We start from the raw sequence: 20189 nt of genomic DNA, 5'->3' as shown, positions 1-20189 counted from the left end.
GTGAGTATAATCTAACCTCTTTTTCTCATCTTTCAGGATACATCGGGGGCTTATCTACAGCATTACAGAATGCTGTAAATAAGCCCCTGATGCTGGTGGGCTTAGCTCACCTTCGATTTTTTTGGGGTGACAGGTTCCCTTTAAAGGGGTTGTCCAGGCTTGGGGAAGAAGAAGTTTGCAATCACTCGATGTTAGGACTCTCCAGTGCCGGGCGTGTTGCGATAAATATGTGAGTTGCATACATGCGGTCACATGCCAACTAGACGTGTGCTGCCTTGCTCGATACAAGGCGTGGCATGTCTAGTCAGATTGTGGCTGGAAGTATGTAAATTTCATATTTGGTTACATAACCGCCCACTCACGGCGACAGATAATCCTGACAGAGTACACTGTGTCCTGTCACATACAGTCACTGCAGACTTATACCCCAAGCCTGGACAACCCCTTCAAGTGTGTTGTCTGTGTGCTCTCCAGCTGTTCCTACTGAACACAATGTGAAGAGTTGGCCATTTGGGGAGTAGATCAAGCTACCCTAAAGCTGTCCATACACATGATGACAATCGAACGATGAAAAATCAGTGGGATGGAGCTAATGAAATAAAATTTTCAGAATGATCAGCACATACACATTATGCCATGCACGATAGTCGCACAAAAATATCAGACAATTCCGATTGTTAGTAGCCCAAAAGTCGATCACTTGCCACCCGAAAACCATTCAACGAAAAATTGATTTGGTCAAAATTATCTATTTAGTACATCTTAGATCTAATGTGTATGGGGGGACTTGACAAACCCAAATGGAACCCACCAGATCCAATAATAGTCATCAAGTTCCATCAGGAACCAGTTGTGTGCATCATGTTATGGATTCGTTTTCTGCATGAGTTCCATTTTCCTGTTCTTTTATAGTAGAATCTTATTGCAGTTCCGTCCTATTCAAGAAACGACAATACTGGCGCTGTTCCTGCAAAAATAACAGACCTTTATTTCTTGTATGAAACACAATTTTGGTGGGAGTTTGCTGTCAATTAAAGATGTATGGGAGTTACATTGCCTCCCACGGTATCTAAATTCAGGATGCTTATTCCTTCATTTTCCCTACATCCGTACTCAGCCTGCCTAAGAGTATGTTTAGTGGTGGAAAATAGCCATAAATTGAATGAATATTTGGCTAACACCCATTTTAAGCTATTTTATTTTCTAAGACCAACAAAAATATGCTTGAAGGGGCTTACTGGGAATTGAAAAAAAATATAACTAAAGGAAATATAATTATACTAGAAATAAATTCCTAAATACCTTGAATTAGCAAATCACATTAATTTGGTCTAAGTTGCCTGTACGTGCCACTAGTAAACTTGGTCCGGTGCCTAGGGCGGCGTGTTGCAGTGGGGTGCCGGACCAAGACCAGCGACACCCCTCGGACCAGATCGCCCCGCAGGTGAGTATAATAAAAGTTATTTTTCTTCTCTTACAGGTCGGGTTGGGGCAGATATACAGCATTATAGAATGCTGTATATCAGTAAACCTGGCGACAGGTTCCCTTTAATAACCTGTTTACACAGGATGTGACATCACTTTCATGTGCACAGAACGATTGTTAACATGATCGTCCTGTGCACATAGAAAAGCATTGTTCTCAGTGGTACATGTGTGAAGCGATGGCCGGGGGACCACCACGGTGCAGGAAGACTACTGTACACAAGATGAGGTGCAAACAACAAAGGGTAGATTTATTGGAAGGCAAGGGATGAAGTGAATGAGGAAGATGCAAACAGGGGTATACAATGGCAAAAGACAATTTACAAGAGTTATAAACTTTATCTTTTCCGTAAAAGAGCACGGTGCTCCAACTATTACAGACTCAAAATATGTCTAACCAGCAAATGTAAACAATAAACAGGTGATGATGCTACTCTACGTATAACCTCCCTGGCCTTTACTAAGCAGGCCACACGGCTCCCGTGTACTGACCATTGAAGCCTACACTAGGCCCTAACAGGTGCACCAAACAGGAACAAACTCACGGTGATGTTGGGGACTCAGGTCCAGTCCCAGGGGGGCCCCCAGCAGTCTAATATGGTGGTGCGCATGGCTTTCTGTCAGCTCTGTGAAACGTGGTCTTCTCCTTGCTTCTGGATCCTAGGGATGCTCCTGGAAGCTGTAAATCCCTTTCTCTGTATCTTCGTGGCTCTCTTGCAGCTATATCAATACACAGTTCCTCTCTCTTTCAGCTATCAGCACAAAAAGTCCTCTCTGCAGCAGCCTCAGCTCACACACGCTGCTCCAGCTCCACACCTGCACTCTGCACAGAGTAGTTCATTACACCGACTATTGCAGGGGAGAAGCAGAACATTTCATCACGCCAGACAAGGGGGTGCAGCCTCTTAAAGTGACAGCATGTTCCTTACTGTCCATAACAGCACCACCCTCTTACATGTGTACACAGGACAATGTGTTGCTGAGAACAATGATATATAAAAGGAGTCTTTCACCCTCAAAATGCCAATTATTCTGCATACACATTCAGTGTGAATGAGCACACAATGCACTGTTTTCTGTGAGGATTCTCCATTGTCAGCGTAGGGAATGGCAGTCATGTGACTGCAAAAGGTTCCAGGTGTCCACCGGGGAAAAGAGGAAGTTAATGGTCTGGATTTAACCCCTGTTGGTGTGGCCGTAGAACCTTTCCCTTTAAGAACCATTGGCCGGCTGGGGCATCCCAATTAGTGCATCACCAAGGGGAGTGGTGCGAGGGAGGAACTGGGCACTGACAGTATTTTATTGGCGTCTGTTATATGGGCTCCACAGTCAGAGGCGCGCTCGTTATGCAGTACCGCGCCTGCCAATCCAGTAAGTAGAAAGTCACAGTCCTGTCTCCTGAGCTGTGCACTTCTAAGGCTACTTTCACACTAGCGTTAACTGCATTACGTCGCAAATGCGTCGTTTTGCCGAAAAAACGCATCCTGCAAAAGTGCTTGCAGGATGCGTTTTTTCTGCATTGACTAACATTAGCGACGCATTTGCGACGCAATGACACACGTCGCAACCGTCCTGCGACGGTTGCGCCGTGCTGTGGCGGACCGTCGGGAGCAAAAAACGTTACATGTAACGTTTTTTGCTCCCGACGGTCCGCTTTTTCCGACCGCGCATGCGCGGCCGGAACTCCGCCCCCACCTCCCCGCACTTCCCCGCACCTCACAATGGGGCAGCGGATGCGCTGGAAAAATGCATCCGCTGCCCCCGTTGTGCGGCGGGGACAACGCTAGCGTCGGGGACCTCGGCCCGACGCACGGCGACGGGCCGAGCCCGACGCTAGTGTGCAAGTAGCCTTAGAGGTCTTTTGAGAAATCGGTGAGGGGCTCAGGTCCCACTCCTTGATGCCTCTTCTTCACACTGAGACAACTTCAGACTCACATCAATCTGTTGAGAATTAATGGACCTAACACATAGATATCTTCCAAAAGTTAAGTTACGGTTTAAATGTTTAGTAAAGTTCCTGCCTAGGACCAAGCAGTACTGTGGTTCATGTACAGTCTGCAGTCTGATGATGGCTAGTAACAACAACTTCAAGCACCTGCTTACCATTATTAAGGACATACTGGGAGTTTAAGGTTAATGCAATACAATTGTATATGTCGCTGACCTGACACTAGAATTGATTGCTGTGCTAAGCTTCGCAATGTATTCATTTACTGATGGAGGTTCTGGTGATGTATTACTGTACTGACGGTTGTTCTGATAATGTATTACTGCACTGACAGTGGTTCTAGTGATGTATTACTACACTGACAGTGGTTCTAGAGGTGTTTTACTGTACTGACGGAGGTTCTAGTGATTTCCTGCACTGATTGTGGTTCTGGTGATGTATTACTATATTGACACTGCTTCTGTTGATGTTTTGCTGCACAGACGGTGGTTCTAATGATTACTGCACTGACGTGGTTCTGGTGATGTTTTACTGCACCGACGGTGGTTCTGATGATGTATTACTGTACTGACTGTGGTTCTGGTTATGTATTACTGCACTGACAGTGGTTCTGGTAATGTTTTACTGCACTGACAGTCGTTCTGGTGATGTATTAATGTACTGATGGTGGTTCTGGTCATGTAGTCATGTAGATGTTGTAACCTTTAATTTATGAGACTTGATACTAAAAAATATAACATCAGTGTGCTGGAATAAGTGCATGTCCCAGCACATGCATCGATCAGACATTCCTGACCTAAAAGTCTAAAATAGGAAGACCCCTTTAACCCACAAAAAGTACAGGAATATTTCCAGATTTGAACGACCTTGAATTTTTATTTTTTTAGAGATTGTCCTTAAAATATTTTAACCACTGTCCTTTTTTATTTTAGGTCACAGAATAAGTATGTGCGCCCTTAGAATATATAACTCCGTTGGCATCATTCCTCATGTAGCATCTTGGTTATTAGTGTAAAATCCCGGCACATGAGATGATGAATATGTGGGTTATGAAACTGCCAAAGAAAATAAAATAAAATTGCTGTCCTATTTTATCTCAGAGACTGCCAGCTTGCAAAGGTCTTTCCAGAAGATTAATAGATTAGGAATAACAGGTGACATCATAAAAAAGCTTGTTAAAATCACAGGTCACTGAGAGAAATCCCTTTTTAAAATACCACAGGGCAGGGTAAGCGTCTGAAATATGTACGGTGAAATGGCTCGGTGCAGCCGGCGGCTCCGATAGAAATATACTGCCCCAGATAAAACCCTCACATTACGGCCCATCAGTGCTTATACGGCGCCATCTACGGGTAGCATTAAAAGTGACGCAATAAAAACGGCAAAGAAAACCAAACCTAATAGCAAAAATCAGCACACATTGCTCAAGCTCCTGGAGAGTTACCCCAAACTATGAATATCATTGTTTTCTATCCAAAATTCACTGCAGATCAATTCCGGTTCCATCACTGCCAAGCCATTTTTGTCTTTTTCTATGAACAGTCTAATATTCATGATAGCTAGCATTTTTTTTATGGAAACGTTGAAAAACCATACTTGAAGAGTGTTGCGTACGTGGTTGTGGAACCATTATGCCACAGTCTGGGAAGAGCCTGGAGGTACATAACTTGGTGGCCACCTGACTCTTTGCTAGTACCTCTGATGGTGGGGTTGACTTGGCTCTAGTCTAGATGGATGCCAGGTGCTACTCTAGGATGGACCCATGGCATCTGACCCCCAGGGGGGACAGGAAACCTGGACTGGTCAAGAACTGGTTAGCAGGAGGGTATGGCTGATAGATAGGTGCGGGATCAAGCACAACTACGACTGGTACAAGGACACAGGATGGCCTCAGGTATGGGGTCTCGGGTGCCGGAGGAGATCAGGAACAGAACTAGGCATGGTCAGGATAGATATGGGTACAGGTTCAGCAGGACGGACAGGAACAGATGCAGACAGGGCGGACAGGATCAGAGAGCATGGGTGTGGGACCTAACAACTAGACAGTAAGTTACACAGATTAACTAAAGTTGCTAAGGCACCTCCCAATAGAGGAGGATGCCTTATATACCAAACGTCTCCCAGCTATTGGCTGGGGGTGCTTTTAGTAGCGTGCGCTGGCCCGTTAGGAGGCAGGGCGCCCTCACGCCTAAGAACACCCCCAGGAGACCTGTGTGCCGCGCGCAGGCCCCGGGAGGAAGCAGACGTCGAGGGAGCTTGGATAGGTAAGTTAACATGCCGACGTCCCTGCAGGGGTGGAGGAAGAAGACTCATGCAGGGATGCCGGCGCCGCTGTAACAAAGAGGACATGTCACTTGCCATAAATATGTTCATACATTTTTTTTTTATATTCTAATTTTGTGAGAAGCACTTGTATCTGTGTGAGGACTTGCTTTTTTATGGATGAGTTGTCGTTTTTATTGGGACCATTTTATGGTACATCCTGCTTTGGTTTAATCTTTTGGAGAGCAGGGACCAAAAAAACTGCAATTATAGAAAATATTTGTTAGTGCCATTTTCAATGCAGGATAGATAAAATAACTTGGAAATAATTAGGACCTTAAAGGGGTTTTCAACATTCAATGGTGGATACATGGTGGAAAAGTCAGTCTCCGATGGACTCCAAATTTTTTTTATCTAGGATAAGGTTAGTTTTTTCCACCAATCTGGTCATATCTGATGTAAAAAATGACAACGCTGCCTTAGGATTTCTCTTCACAGCCTGTTATACAATAATCCCCGATCCTGTAAAAATTCATTTCCCTATAGAGAGGTGCTCAGTATATCCTCTAAGCCGATGGATCATAATAAATTATTACGTTTTTTACAACTATCATCCAGAAGCAATTGAGAGATCAAGTCCCTGGAGCCAGTTCACTTCAGCTGGCGGAAATGTTAGCGGTGACGAGTTCCTTAAAATGAGATTGAAGGAGACGGCTAATAAATTATCCCAACGATCTCAGGAACAGTTACATTAGGAGGAGGAGAGGTACTGCACGGTGTATCCGCACACTACACCTGATTAGGCAATTTCACTCTACATTGAGCGGTGAGTAATATATATAATACATGCCGAGCGTGAGATGTTGAAGCAGGAAAACCAAGAGGGACGATAATCAGACATTTCTCCTTCAGTTCTAGCCACAAGAGATCATTGCTGTGATATCCAATCCTAAATTCAATGAGACACGTTTAAAGGGGTATTCCCATTTCACTGTAATCTCATAAATTAAGGATAGTATGTGGATTTTTCGTCCTGTATAGTGGAAATATCAATGCTGCTGTGTAAGAAGATCCTGTTCACACTGCTGTCCACTGTCTCTCTGAACTAATACTAGAGATAGCAGGGGTGTTGAGGTAAGAAGAGGCTGCTCTCAGTGCTGTCCACCCTGTCTATATGATGTAATACTGGAGATAGTAGGGGTGCTGAGGTAAGAAGAGGCTGCTCACACTGCTGTCCACCCTGTCTGTATGATCTGATGTTGGAGATACCAAGGGTGATGAGGTATGAAGAGGCTGCTCACACTGCTGTCCACCCTGTCTATATGATCTAATACTGGAGATACCAGGGATGCTGAGGTAAGAGGCTGCTCACACTGCTGTCCACCCTGTCTATATGATCTAATACTGGAGATCCCAGGGATGCTGAGGTAAGAAGAGGCTGCTCACACTGCTGTCCATCCTGTCTATCTGATCTAATACTGGAGATACCAGGGATGCTGAGGTTAGAATGGGCTGCTCACACTGCTGTCCCCCTGTCTATATGATCTAATACTGGAGATACCAGGGGTGCTGAGGTAAGAAGAGGCTGCTCACACTGCTGTCCACCCTGTCTATATGATCTAATACTGGAGATACCAAGGGTGATGAGGTATGAAGAGGCTGCTCACACTGCTGTCCACCCTGCCTGTTTTAATACTGAAGATACCAGTGGTGCTGACATATGAAGAGGCTGCTCACACTGCTGTCCACCCTGTCTATCTGTTCTAATACTGAAGATACCAGTGGTGCTGATGTAAGAAGAGGCTGCTCACACTGCTGTCCACCCTATCTGATGTAATACTGGAATTACCAGGATTGCTGAGGTAAGAAGAGGCTTCTCACACTGCTGTCCACCCCATCTATCTGATCTAACACTGGAGATACCAGGGGTGCTGAGGTAAGAAGAGGCTGCTCACACTGGTGTCCACCTTGTCTATCTTATCTAATACTGGAGAGATCAGGAGTGCTGAGGTAAGGAGACACTGCTCACTATGCTGTCCATCCTGTCTATTTGATCTAATACTGAAGATACCAGGGGTACTGAGGTAAGAAGAGGCTGCTCACACTGCTGTCCACCCTGTCTATATGATCTAATGCTGGAGATACCAGTGGTGTTGACATGCGAAGAGGCTGCTCACATTGCTGTCCACTTTTTCTATCTGCTCTAACACTGGAGATACCAGGGGTGCTGATGTAAGAAGAGGCTGCTCACACTGCTGTCCACCCTGTCTATCTGATGTAATACTGGAATTACCAGGATTGCTGCGGTAAGAAGAGGATTCTCACACTGCTGTCCACCCCATCTATCTGATCTAATGCTAGAGATACCAGGGGTGCTGAAGTAAGAAGAGACTACTCACACTGCAGTCCACCCTGTCTATCTGATGTAATGCTGGAGATACCAGTGCTGCTGACTTATGAAGAGGCTGCTCACATTGCTGTCCACTATTTCTATCTGATCTAACACTGGAGATACCAGGGGTGCTGAGGTAAGAAGAGGCTGCTCACACTGCTGTCCTCCCTGTCTATCTTATCTAATACTGGAGAGATCAGAGTGCTGAGGTAAGAAGAGGCTGCTCACACTGCTGTCCATCCTGTCTATTTGATCTAATACTGAAGATACCAGGGGTGCAGATGTAAGAAGTGGCTGGTCACACTGCTGTCAATATCCAAACAGTCTACCTGATCTAATATTGGATATACCAGGGGTGATGAGGTAAGAAGAGGATGCTCACATTGCTTTCGCGTGGGCGGAGGTCATTTGCACTTGCAGACTAGTCTCAAACGACTTCTATTAATAAAAGATAATTGAGAAAAGCATAGAAGTCAAAAGTGTGTGCCGTCCGATTTTAATGCTAGTCTGTGTCTTCCGGCGACTGTGGTAAGCGGTCACGTTACAGTGTCACCACTCATCACAGCCTCCAGATGTAGGACAGTAGGGGATTGTCGTGGGACATACATATTATGGGTTACGGTGGACCCTGTGGATTACTATTTTTGCTATTAAATGGGTAAAAGAGGGTAATTGTTAGGGAGGGCTTTTTACAATTAAAGGACTTTTGTATGAGTGGGTGTCTCTTTCTTTTGACTACAAGGTCAGTAATAGGGGTGTCTGACAGACGCCTTTCCATTGCTAACCCCTGGGCTTAATAACAGCTGAAATTACAGAGCCGACATCAACCCCAAAACCATTACCCTGATTGCCAACGCACCAGGGCAATCGGGAAGAGCAGAGGCTGTCAGAATTGGTACATTAATGGATGCGCCATTATGGGGGCAGCTGACGGCTGGTCTTATTAGGCTGGGAAGGGCTCAATAACCATGGACCTTACCAGCCTAATAATATCAGCCCCCAGCTTAGCCTTTGCTGGTTATTTAGAATAGGGGGGACCCCACATAATTTTTTTTTGGGGTCCACCCTTAATAACCAGTAAAGCCTATGCAGACAGCTGTGAGCTGTTTATTCATAGGATGGGAAGCTCCATGGACATTAGCCCCTTCTCAGAAAATAACACCAGCTCTCAGCTATCTGCTGTCCCTCACCTGGTTATTAAAAATAAGGGGGGGCCTCACACTATTTAAAAAAGAAAAAAAGTTATTTAGTAGGTTTAGTAAGGCTAAACACCCTTTAGTGCCACATGAAAGCCACTAAAGGGTGCTAGTTTATTATATGTAGAGGAAATGGTAAAGATTCTGGCACCATATATCATATATCCGCCTCAATGTCCTGTTACATTCCAGGATCTATTGAAGCGCAGGAAGGAGCAAAACGGCCGTCGTCCATCATGTGTTCAATTTCTCCTGCATCCATGTTTTAACTTTCGTTTAATAAAGGAGTTTTTAAGGGATGGCGAGTGCCACCTTTCTTTTTCACAATATTATGTGTATTTATGTATTTTTTGGTCTATTTCTGGAGAATCCCTTTAATTGAAGGCATGTCTGATTTTTTTTTTTTTATCATGTAGAGAATGGCACCTTGCCCCTTAAATAGTCAGCATGAATCAGAGGACTGCTCCAGTTGATTGACAGGTCCGTAAAAGTGATGAGCGAACGTGATCGGATAAGGGGCAAACCGAGTCCCCGCAACTGCATGTCTCCCGGATGTTCGATAGTCGCAACACATGCAGGGACTTCCTAACAAACAGCCAGTCCCTGCATGTATTTTGCCTGGAGAGCAGGAATCTAGTGAGTTTCCCTTTAAGGAGTGACATTCATATATTTGGTTAAATCTCTCCACTATTATTACTGCACATGAGCCCAGAGATGGAGAACACATTTTCTGCTGTGATCTTCTATGAAAACAAGCAGATTGTTGGCTGTCATCATAGATGGATAATTGTCGTGTGTTATGGAGATTAAGTATAATATATTACCATAGGAATAGTGCCCTCTAGTGGGAGAACTGGAGAACAGACCCTACATCTGTGGTATAGACATAATGCAATTAACTTAAAGGGGTAATTATAGTCTGCAAAAATTATCCACTGGATAGTAGATAATTTTTAGATGTGTTCCTACTTCCAGCACCATAGACCTGGAGCGGGGCTGCAGGGTCCATACGTTACAAGTCGCTCCTATTCAACTCCTAAGGTCAGGGAAGACCTGCAAACATCTTTCATTTTGCAGACCTCTTCAGCGCCAATGGAAACAAAGTCCATTTAATATGAGGAACAAAACACAGACTAAATGTAAGACCTGCGATTCACAGTATGTAAAGATCGCCTAACCCCACCAACATGCAGAGACCGGAGCAGCGGGAAAAAAGACAGAGCTGGACTAGATGAGACTTGCTCTATTTATAAAAGCATTTGGGGTCCACTTATTTTTTACATGGAAAACCCCTTTAAGAGACAGATCTGTGGTGCTCAGATGATCATTTATTTGACTCCACCTTTGCATCCATTTATTATCCTGCTCCAATGCACTTTAGTTAGCGGCAAAATTTTAAAAAAATCTTCTAGTGTTCTGTATTCTACGCAGGTGTGTGTCTCCACGGTAACAGACTACAAACCGTTCCTGTGTAGTCAGATCTGGCTCCTAACTCCTTGTTATGTTTGCAGACATTAACAAAACTTAGTGGACACATGGAAGGAAGAGAACGACTACAGAGGATTGTTTTGTAGTCTGTTACCATGGAGATAGAATAATATATTCTATAATTAATAATAATAATAATTATTATTATTAATCTATTAATTTGCCTTATAAAAGCTACTCTTAGGTTATACGGAGCCGTAATTTACACAAAGGCCCTTACGACGCTTAAAGAAAGATGAAATATCCAAAGATTTTTGTTTTCTTTTAATCATTTCATTTCTAAATTTCCCAAAACAACAACAAAAAACAAAACAACAACACAAGAATGATTCGATCAGAGATAATACAAGATTCATCAGGAATGGTGCGATACAAGATTGTTGGTCAACAGAACAGAATACAAGACATACATAGAAAATACATAGTAATACTGGAAAAAAAACAACAACCAAAAAAAAAACACCCTTCATATCGCCAGGTAAGAAGATCGACTGATTTAAAAAAAAAAAAACAAACAAACCCTACAGGTGTAATATTGTGATCAGATACGAGGCACAAGCCTAACAAATACATGAAATGTTAAAGGTTTCCAGGACATTTTCATTTTTGCTCATCACAGTGACAGATAGAAGAGTTCCCATCACATTGAGCTCACTGATGGATTTCCAGTTAACTCATTAAAGAAGACAGACGATAAAAGCCAAACGGTATAACGTCATTAATACGAACCAATTGCAAAAATGATTTGTAGACCACAATTCATGCATTTAATGGCAAATATAAGGGGAAAGGAGAATAAAAGAAAAATGGATATTCAGCATGCTCAATGCTTTGTTGTCATGGTTAAGCAGCCGCCTTGAGTCTGGCAGTGCATTTCTCCCCAAAAACATATTGTGGTTCCACCAGTGACAGTAACAGTGACAATTTGGGTACAACGCTGCGGAATATGTTGGTGCTCTATAGGCTATGATAAAGTAAGGAAATTCCCGGTAAATGATCCGATTGCATGGTGGGCTGAGCATGCATTTTTATATATTTCCCTCAGAGACATAGTAAGACCTCAGGGGCATACGGTGGTGTTATTTTTTCCCCTTGTATAACCCGATGGATATATGTAGGAAGTAAATAATCTACCATGACAACAGAACTTCAAGGAAAATTTAAATTTTTCATGAAAAAAAAAAATGGTGAAAGTTATTTCATATTTCAGGATTATAAACATTTTTCCCACATGATGCCGATCAATGTTATGTCAGGCCCTGCAGCCAGGGCATCTACCTCTCTCATTAGTAAGTATGGTGTGGTTTTCAGCCATGGAATCATATACTGTAAATTTTGGACTAGAAGACACACTTTTAAGCAAGGTAAAAAATCTTGCTAGAGAGTTTGCATTTTATAGTCTGGAGGAAGAGAGAACACGGACACAATAGCCTACCTGATCACTACGAGAACTATGCAGCGACGCAGATCTCTCTACCCGCCTGACGCTGATCAGTGCAGGGTGAAAGACGAAGCCACAAGGATCTGCACATCGCTAAAGCTGGACCGGTCTTTATGCAAAGACTCCTTATTTTTCATGACTTCTGCCCTCCGTCCTGGCAACTTGATATAAGCTCCTGGGCCTGATCGTGACTAATGACCGCCCATTCTTATCTAATCAGTGGTGATGAGCGAACGTGCTCGGATAAGGCGTTATCGGAGAATGCTTGAGTGCTAACTGACACGCCAAAGACAATGTTCGAGTCCCCGCGGCTGCATGTCTCACAGCTGTTCGACAGTCACAACAGAAGCAAGGATTGTCTAACAAACAGGCAATCCCTGCATGTGTTGCGGTTGTCGGAAGAGCCGCGGGGACTCAAACATATTATTCGAGCACACCGAAGACACTCCGTTAGCACCCGAGCATGCTCAGATAACACCTTATCCCAGTACATTCGTTCATCACTACTAATCAGGGTAAGACTACGCATGGAGTTTATGACAATTTCTGTGTTTTTGTTAGTCCCCGACGCTTTTTGAGGATTGACCACAGGGTTCTCAATGGGAATGATTGTTGGGAGAAGTTGATCTTGGAGGACATTTAGATCCAATCGTTTATTCATGGCGGTGTTCTTAAAATGAGCTCCCTCCATGGATGAGGGCTGTGGGAACTCAAATGTTAAACTTCAAGGTTACATTACTGACTGTGAAGACTTTGTAACCCGTGTCTACTATAAGGAGCCAGTAACATTTGCAGGCAGCTTGGGATGGGCATGGACATTGGATGGAACTCAATCCACCACACGATCAATAAACAAAAGTATTTGCAAACTTGAACTAAAGATTTAATGTATCTTCTATATTCAGGAGCGCACTGCTCCCCTGCTTCTTGCTTGCCAGGAGTGGTGCGCTCCTGATGATTGACAGTGCGCTCTCCCATGCTGCAATCAGAGGCAGCACCTTGCCTAGGAGATCAGCCACTGCTAAGAACATAGTGGCGGCTGGTAACCGTGGCAATGAGCAGTACGATAGATAGATAGATAGATAGATAGATAGATAGATAGATAGATAGATAGATAGATAGATAGATAGATAGATAGATAGGAGTCCCTCCATTCTTCATAATGGGAGAGGAATTTAATAAGAGGTACATCATTTTAACAAGCACTTTGCAATTTTACCCATTTCAGAAAATGGAGAAACCCCTTTACCCATTTCCGCTGTAACAGGGGTTGTCCAGCCTTATTCTCCCTCTTGGTCTAACATCCGGTATGGAGAGAAACTGCTGCACGGTGAACGGCAACCACCTGCCAAGTCCAATTAAGGGGGCGGTTTACAGAATAGATGACAAGTTTATGATTTTTAGGGGTCCTGGCTGCAGAGACACCCAACGATCCTGAGAATAGGGAGCCCAAAGATCCCTGTGCAAGTAGAGAGCATGTGCGACCACCAATCCTATAGCCATTGATGGTCACGCATGCTCAGTACTCCTCCATTCATACCTCTCTCTAGTGATCAGTGGGGATCCCAGAGGTCAAACCCCCAGAAATAATATATTTATCCTCTATCCTGTTAATAGGTAATTACTCTCTCTCTTCAGTTATACGGTCCGGTGTGCGGCTGCTTCTCTCCATGGTCAATGTCAAGTTGGGCAGGTGGAAATCCCTTTAGAAAAAAAAAAAGGTATTAAAAATAGAGTTCTACTATATCCAGGTGAGCACAATAACTGAGAAACATCATGCGAAGAAAAAAAAAAACTACCAGACATAGCCGGCCATTTACTTATAGGCTTAGAAAAAAAAAATGGCTGCCTTCTTCTACAAACAGGTGGGTTGTATCCGTAGCTCAATCCCATTCACTTGAATGGGGATGAGGTGCAATACTAGAAACAGCCTTCAGACAAGAGTAGCGCTGTTTTGGAGAACAATATATAGTCAACGCTACAAGTAGGGATACCCTACTATAATATAATCTGTAATGACGCGGCTTGGCACAGCTCCTTAATATACTGGAAGGAATGAGGTGGGATGGAAAAGTTCACACTATCTGTAACAGGTCTTCGGGTTCATCACGAGCTTGGGTGGTCACGCGGTGGCTTCGGGTGGAAGGTCCTCATCCACTACAGTAATAACCTCCTCCAGGGCGACTGATTGAGTGCCCTCCTGGGAGTGGTTGGTGTTAATGCTCTGAGTCTCGCACTGGGGATGAACCGACACGTTGACTGCTATCTCCTGCCCTTGCAAGGAGCTGTCCTCAGAGTCACCCGCAGGAGATCCACTCCGGTTCATCCCTGGACTGATGGTGTAGATCCCAGCTACGTGATCTTTTTCAACCTGGTCCGGGTCATCCAGCCGTACGGCTTCGAACATTTCTTCCATGAAAGCCCTGCAGTTGAAGATGAGCGGTGGCAAGGGGATACTTCTAGCCAGTTCCTCTATGTAACGAGCAAACTCCATGGTCTTGAACTGGGTCACCTTGGCCAGCTCCAAGGTTTTAGCCGAAGTGATGATTGGGATCCGTTTTGCGATCTCGAAGGCTTTCTGAAGCTTCTCGGCCCCTTCTGTACGGAAGAACTCATTGATGGCTTTCTCGGTCTTTCGTAGGTGGCTGCTCATCATGCAGAGTCGGGTGATGTTCAAGATGAGGGTGATGGTGAAGGTCACCAAGCAGACGATCACGTAATAAATGCCCATGTCTCCGGAGGTAAAAGTCACACGGAGGGTAACGGTATAATAGGACGTGGTGTTCCCAACCGGACACATACACGTGTACCTCCCTCGGTCAGCAAATGTGACGCTGGTGATATTAAGTGCTCCGGTGGAGGAGATCAACCATTTACCTCCTGCAAGAAACAGAAAATCAGAAAACTAAAAGAGTTAAAAAGTCACAAAATATTCAGTAACTTGACTAAAATATCATAACTGAGGGGAAATAATAAAAACAAACGATTTTTCCCACTTTCATAAATCCTAAACTCTTCTTCCTTGGCCATAATGTTAACAAAGAGTCTGGGGTCTCTGGAGGACCCGTGGTCTCCGGCATTGCACAGGCAGTCATTGATTTGAATAGGCCCTGTGCGATACTTGGCATCCCCTGTGGGGGCACTACAGGGAAACTACACACTTACTGCCAGGTTCTCCGACAGATCCCAGCTGATCGCTAAGGGTTCCAAAATATGGAAATATGCTTTCACCTTAAAGGGTAACTCTTGGAAATAACTGCAGATAGGAGGAGTTATGTCCTGTACTGCAGACCCCTGTGTGACTCCCGTAGGTATCAGCAGAGGATCTCCTCATGTTCACGTTACTCATTAAAATCTGGGTTCAAGCTTCACTCAAAAAATAAAAGTTTCAGGGACGATTCATCAGTTTGTGAACGAAACTTGGCACGTGACTGTTTAAAAAGTCTTGCACAAAAACTTAGAGATTTTTGGAGTTTTTCTACACCAGCTTCACCAACTTTTTCAAAAGTGGGCAGAGCACAGCTAAAGATGGGGCTGAGCGGGCCCCGACAAAATTTAGATTCGTTTTGACCCTGGCGCACAACAGGCCAAGGATAGAATTGGTGCATGTTCCTCCAGATCGAGACTGGAGCATAAAATGCCAGGCTTGATGAATCAGCCCTCAGTTTTTGCCACCAGCTGAGGCAACCTCTCGCCACGGCCATCTTACCTCCTTCCACCTCTCCCAGATGATGCCCTTTGGAATTAAACCACACCACGTCCCCATTCTGACTGGCATTGAGGTTGCACTCTATCACGGTGCTGCTGCCCTCCTTGGCGATCTGGTCTCTGTGGGCAGGAGAGTTGGCAGAGATCTGCAAATGGGCATGTACGGAGGCATTGTGGAGGCTCAGCTGGTGAGTGGTATTGGGTAAGGTTTGGGCATTGGAAAGCAATCCTGCCCGATTGCTGCAGAGGATAAGGAAGAAGAGGGGCAGAGAAGAGAGAAAAGACATGGGCTGTTCCATCTGATCATACAGCTGTATACTCCGGGGTAAGAGGTTCGGACATGGGAGACTCCAGCAGATCTGTCATCGGTGGCTACAAGCTGCAGCCTGGTCTCCACCACCTTCCCGTAGCCGAGATCATGCCTGAAAGAGACAAAACAAGACCGGTTATTCTGTGACCTCAGGGGAGACACTGTACAGGGCACCGTACACACGTAGCTACAGCAAAAAAACAGGTTCAGCCTCATTCCACCCGACAGCCCACACTCAGCGCTCCCATTGTTATTCTCTGCAACCTGCTCAAATACCTCTCGAAATATAGAAATGAGAACGATCATTGCCCAAATTACAGGCTATAAAAGAATTACACCTAAAGGCAATGTCTTCTTAAAGGGAGCGATTCCATTTCTCCCAATAGTGTCAAAGGGAATCTATCAGTAGGATCAACCCCCCTGAGCCGTCTATATGGGCATGTAGATCATAGGAAGCCGAATAAAATGATACCTTGATATCTGCGATCCGATGTCTTATTCCAGAGAAGTCCATGTTTTTCCTAATATGTGATAGGTAAGGACATCTGTAATGATTACCATGTACAACACTTATAATGACGCCATGCAGCTAGAGCACCGGCACTAGAATGCTGAGTGCATAAGAGCACCGGTACTAGAAAGCTGAGTGCATAAGAGCACAGGTACTAGAATGCTGAGTGCATAAGAGCACCGGTACTAGAAAGCTGAGTGCATAAGAGCACCGGTACTAGAAAGCTGAGTGCATAAGAGCACCGGTACTAGAATGCTGAGTGCATAAGAGCACCGGTACTAGAAAGCTGAGTGCATAAGAGCACCATTGGAGACACTGATCAGCTGACTAAGCGCTTCTGCCCAAGAAGGAAGACTGCCTACACTGTGCAGCTGAGCAGGTAAGAACAACTGCCCTGCTAGATAAGAGCTCCGGCACCATAGAGCTAAGTGGGCAAGAGTACTAGATTAGACAATGATTAGCTGAAGATTCTTGCCGAAACAGCCAAAGTCACATGTAATGCAAGACAGTTGTAAAGACATTATACAGCTGGGTAACAGCACCTACATCGTGCAGCTGAGTAGGTAAGAGCACCTGTGACACAGGAGAGTTGTGGATATACTGTGTAGAAGGTAAGAGCACGTGTAATGTAGGACACGTGTAAAGACATTGTGCAGTGGGTAAAAGCACATAATGCAGGGCACTTGTTAAGACATTGTACAGTAGGTAAGAGCACATATACTGCAGGACACTGGTAAAGACACTGTACAGCTGGGTAAGAGCAACTTCACTGTGCTGCTGAGTAGGTAAGAGCACCTGTAACGCAGGACACTTGTGAAGACACTGTGCGGTAGGTAAGAGCACCTGTAACGCAGGACACTTGTGAAGAGACTGTGCGGTAGGTAAGAGCACCTGTAACACAGGACACTTGTGAAGAGACTGTGCGGTAGGTAAGAGCACCTGTAACACAGGACACTTGTGAAGAGACTGTGCGGTAGGTAAGAGCACCTGTAACGCAGGACACTTGTGAAGACACTGTGCGGTAGGTAAGAGCACCTGTAACGCAGGACACTTGTGAAGACACTGTGCGGTAGGTAAGAGCACCTGTAACGCAGGACACTTGTGAAGACACTGTGCGGTAGGTAAGAGCACCTGTAACGCAGGACACTTGTGAAGACACTGTGTGGTAGGTAAGAGCACCTGTAACGCAGGACACTTGTGAAGACACTGTGTGGTAGGTAAGAGCACCTGTAACGCAGGACACTTGTGAAGACACTGTGTGGTAGGTAAGAGCACCTGTAACGCAGGACACTTGTGAAGATACTGTGTGGTAGGTAAAAGCACCTGTAACGCAGGACACTTGTGAAGACACTGTGCGGTGGGTAAGAGCACCTGTAATGCAGGACACTTGTGAAGACACTGTACAGCTGGGTAAGAGCACCTGTAACGCAGGACACTTGTGAAGATACTGTGTGGTAGGTAAGAGCACCTGTAACGCAGGACACTTGTGAAGACACTGTGCGGTGGGTAAGAGCACCTGTAAAGCAGGACACTTGTGAAGACACTGTACAGCTGGGTAAGAGCACCTGTAACGCAGGACACTTGTGAAGACACTGTGCGGTAGGTAAGAGCACCTGTAACGCAGGACACTTGTGAAGACACTGTGCGGTAGGTAAGAGCACCTGTAACGCAGGACACTTGTGAAGACACTGTGTGGTAGGTAAGAGCACCTGTAACGCAGGACACTTGTGAAGACACTGTGTGGTAGGTAAGAGCACCTGTAACGCAGGACACTTGTGAAGACACTGTGTGGTAGGTAAGAGCACCTGTAACGCAGGACACTTGTGAAGACACTGTGTGGTAGGTAAGAGCACCTGTAACGCAGGACACTTGTGAAGATACTGTGTGGTAGGTAAGAGCACCTGTAACGCAGGACACTTGTGAAGACACTGTGCGGTGGGTAAGAGCACCTGTAATGCAGGACACTTGTGAAGACACTGTACAGCTGGGTAAGAGCACCTGTAACGCAGGACACTTGTGAAGACACTGTGTGGTAGGTAAGAGCACATGTAACGCAGGACACTTGTGAAGACACCGCAGTAGGTAAGAGCACCTGTAACGCAGGACACTTGTGAAGACACTGTGTGGTAGGTAAGAGCACCTGTAACGCAGGACACTTGTGAAGACACCGCAGTAGGTAAGAGCACCGACAGCCCCGCTGTGTAGGTAAAAGCACCTGTAGTGCAGGGCAAGTATCCAGCTAGATAACAGCTCTTGTTCCATGGAGCTCAGTGGGTAAGAGCACCATATACGACAATGATCAGATAAAGGTTCCTGCTCAGTAGGTAAGAGCATCCACAGTACATTCTAGTAATGGCAACATACCCCTAGAGCTGAGTGGGTAAGAGCTCCGCCAGCTTCCTATACGAGCGGACACAGCAGGGTGCTGCAGACACACGGCTCTCTCCCCTGACACAGTGGGTAAGTACACGGAGCGCCTACCGGTCATTCCTGACTCTACGTCCCGTCCTCCCCGCGGCGACATCTGCAGCAGCCTCCTCCGCCCCACTGACGGCACCCGGAAGTCCTCGCGGCCTGCTGACAGATCACTTCCGGGTCCCCGCTGCTTCCTTGACCCCAGCGGTGTGAGTGACGTGGCGGGAGAGCTGCGGGCAGCGGTGACGTCACACGCAGGGACTCCGCTCCTCCACACAGGTAACGTCACTCACCGCTGCTCGGGGGGGACTACAAGGCTCAGCATGCCTGCCGCTAGTTATAGCCCTTACGGCTGGTCGTTGTCTCCAGCGCCTCAATACAATTTGTGATGTTCAACTACAACTCCCAGCATGTCCTGCTGTTTACACAGTGATGGAAGTTGTTTGTTTCCCCACTTCTGAGAGTTTTGGGCGAATAATGGCGGCTTCTGTCAGGGCTGAGCGGTCAGTCACTGTGAGACACATGCAGGGAGTGGCTGTAAGGTGATCCCAATATGTGGGAGACATGGAGCCGCCGGGACTCGAGACACTCGGTCAGCACCCGAGCATGCTGAGATAACACCTCGAGCACACCAAAGACACTCGGTCAGCACCCGAGCATGCTGAGATAACACCTCGAGCACACCGAAGACACTCGGTCAGCACCCGAGCATGCTGAGATAACACCTCGAGCACACCAAAGACACTCGGTCAGCACCCGAGCATGCTGAGATAACACCTAATCCGAGCACACCGAAGACACTCGGTCAGCACCCGAGCATGCTGAGATAACACCTAATCCGAGCACACCAAAGACACTCGGTCAGCACCCGAGCATGCTGAGATAACACCTAATCCGAGCACACCAAAGACACTCAGTCAGCACCCGAGCATGCTGAGATAACACCTAATCCGAGCACACCGAAGACACTCGGTCAGCACCCGAGCATGCTGAGATAACACCTAATCCGAGCACACCAAAGACACTCAGTCAG

General features: G+C 45.7%; 2 protein-coding genes across 3 annotated transcripts in view; one reads left to right on the top strand and one right to left on the bottom strand.

Annotated features, from left to right (window-relative positions):
• Window positions 1–11016: 11016 nt before the first annotated feature.
• On the bottom strand, window positions 11017–19343 carry MFAP3 (microfibril associated protein 3). Of its 2 annotated transcripts, none has more exons than XM_077266394.1 (3): window positions 19223–19343; window positions 15922–16342; window positions 11017–15092 (listed from the first exon to the last, which is right to left on the bottom strand). In XM_077266394.1, the coding sequence occupies exons 2-3, from the start codon at window positions 16217–16219 to the stop codon at window positions 14335–14337; spliced, it is 1056 nt and encodes a 351-aa protein (XP_077122509.1). In that variant the 5' UTR covers window positions 16220–16342; window positions 19223–19343; the 3' UTR covers window positions 11017–14334. The 2 variants fall into 2 exon arrangements, with proteins under 2 accessions (XP_077122509.1, XP_077122511.1); XM_077266396.1 differs by having other exon boundaries at window positions 19106–19244.
• FAM114A2 (family with sequence similarity 114 member A2) overlaps window positions 19284–20189 on the top strand; it is a 59227-nt gene continuing 58321 nt past the window's right edge. The window contains exon 1 of the mRNA XM_077266393.1: window positions 19284–19435. The gene's annotated coding sequence lies outside the window, so the exon portion shown is untranslated. The remainder of the gene's footprint in view (window positions 19436–20189) is intronic.

This window comes from Ranitomeya variabilis, chromosome 5 (assembly GCF_051348905.1).
Source record: "Ranitomeya variabilis isolate aRanVar5 chromosome 5, aRanVar5.hap1, whole genome shotgun sequence".
Taxonomy (NCBI): Eukaryota; Metazoa; Chordata; class Amphibia; order Anura; family Dendrobatidae; genus Ranitomeya; species Ranitomeya variabilis.
This window is presented reverse-complemented; position numbering and strand designations above follow the sequence as displayed.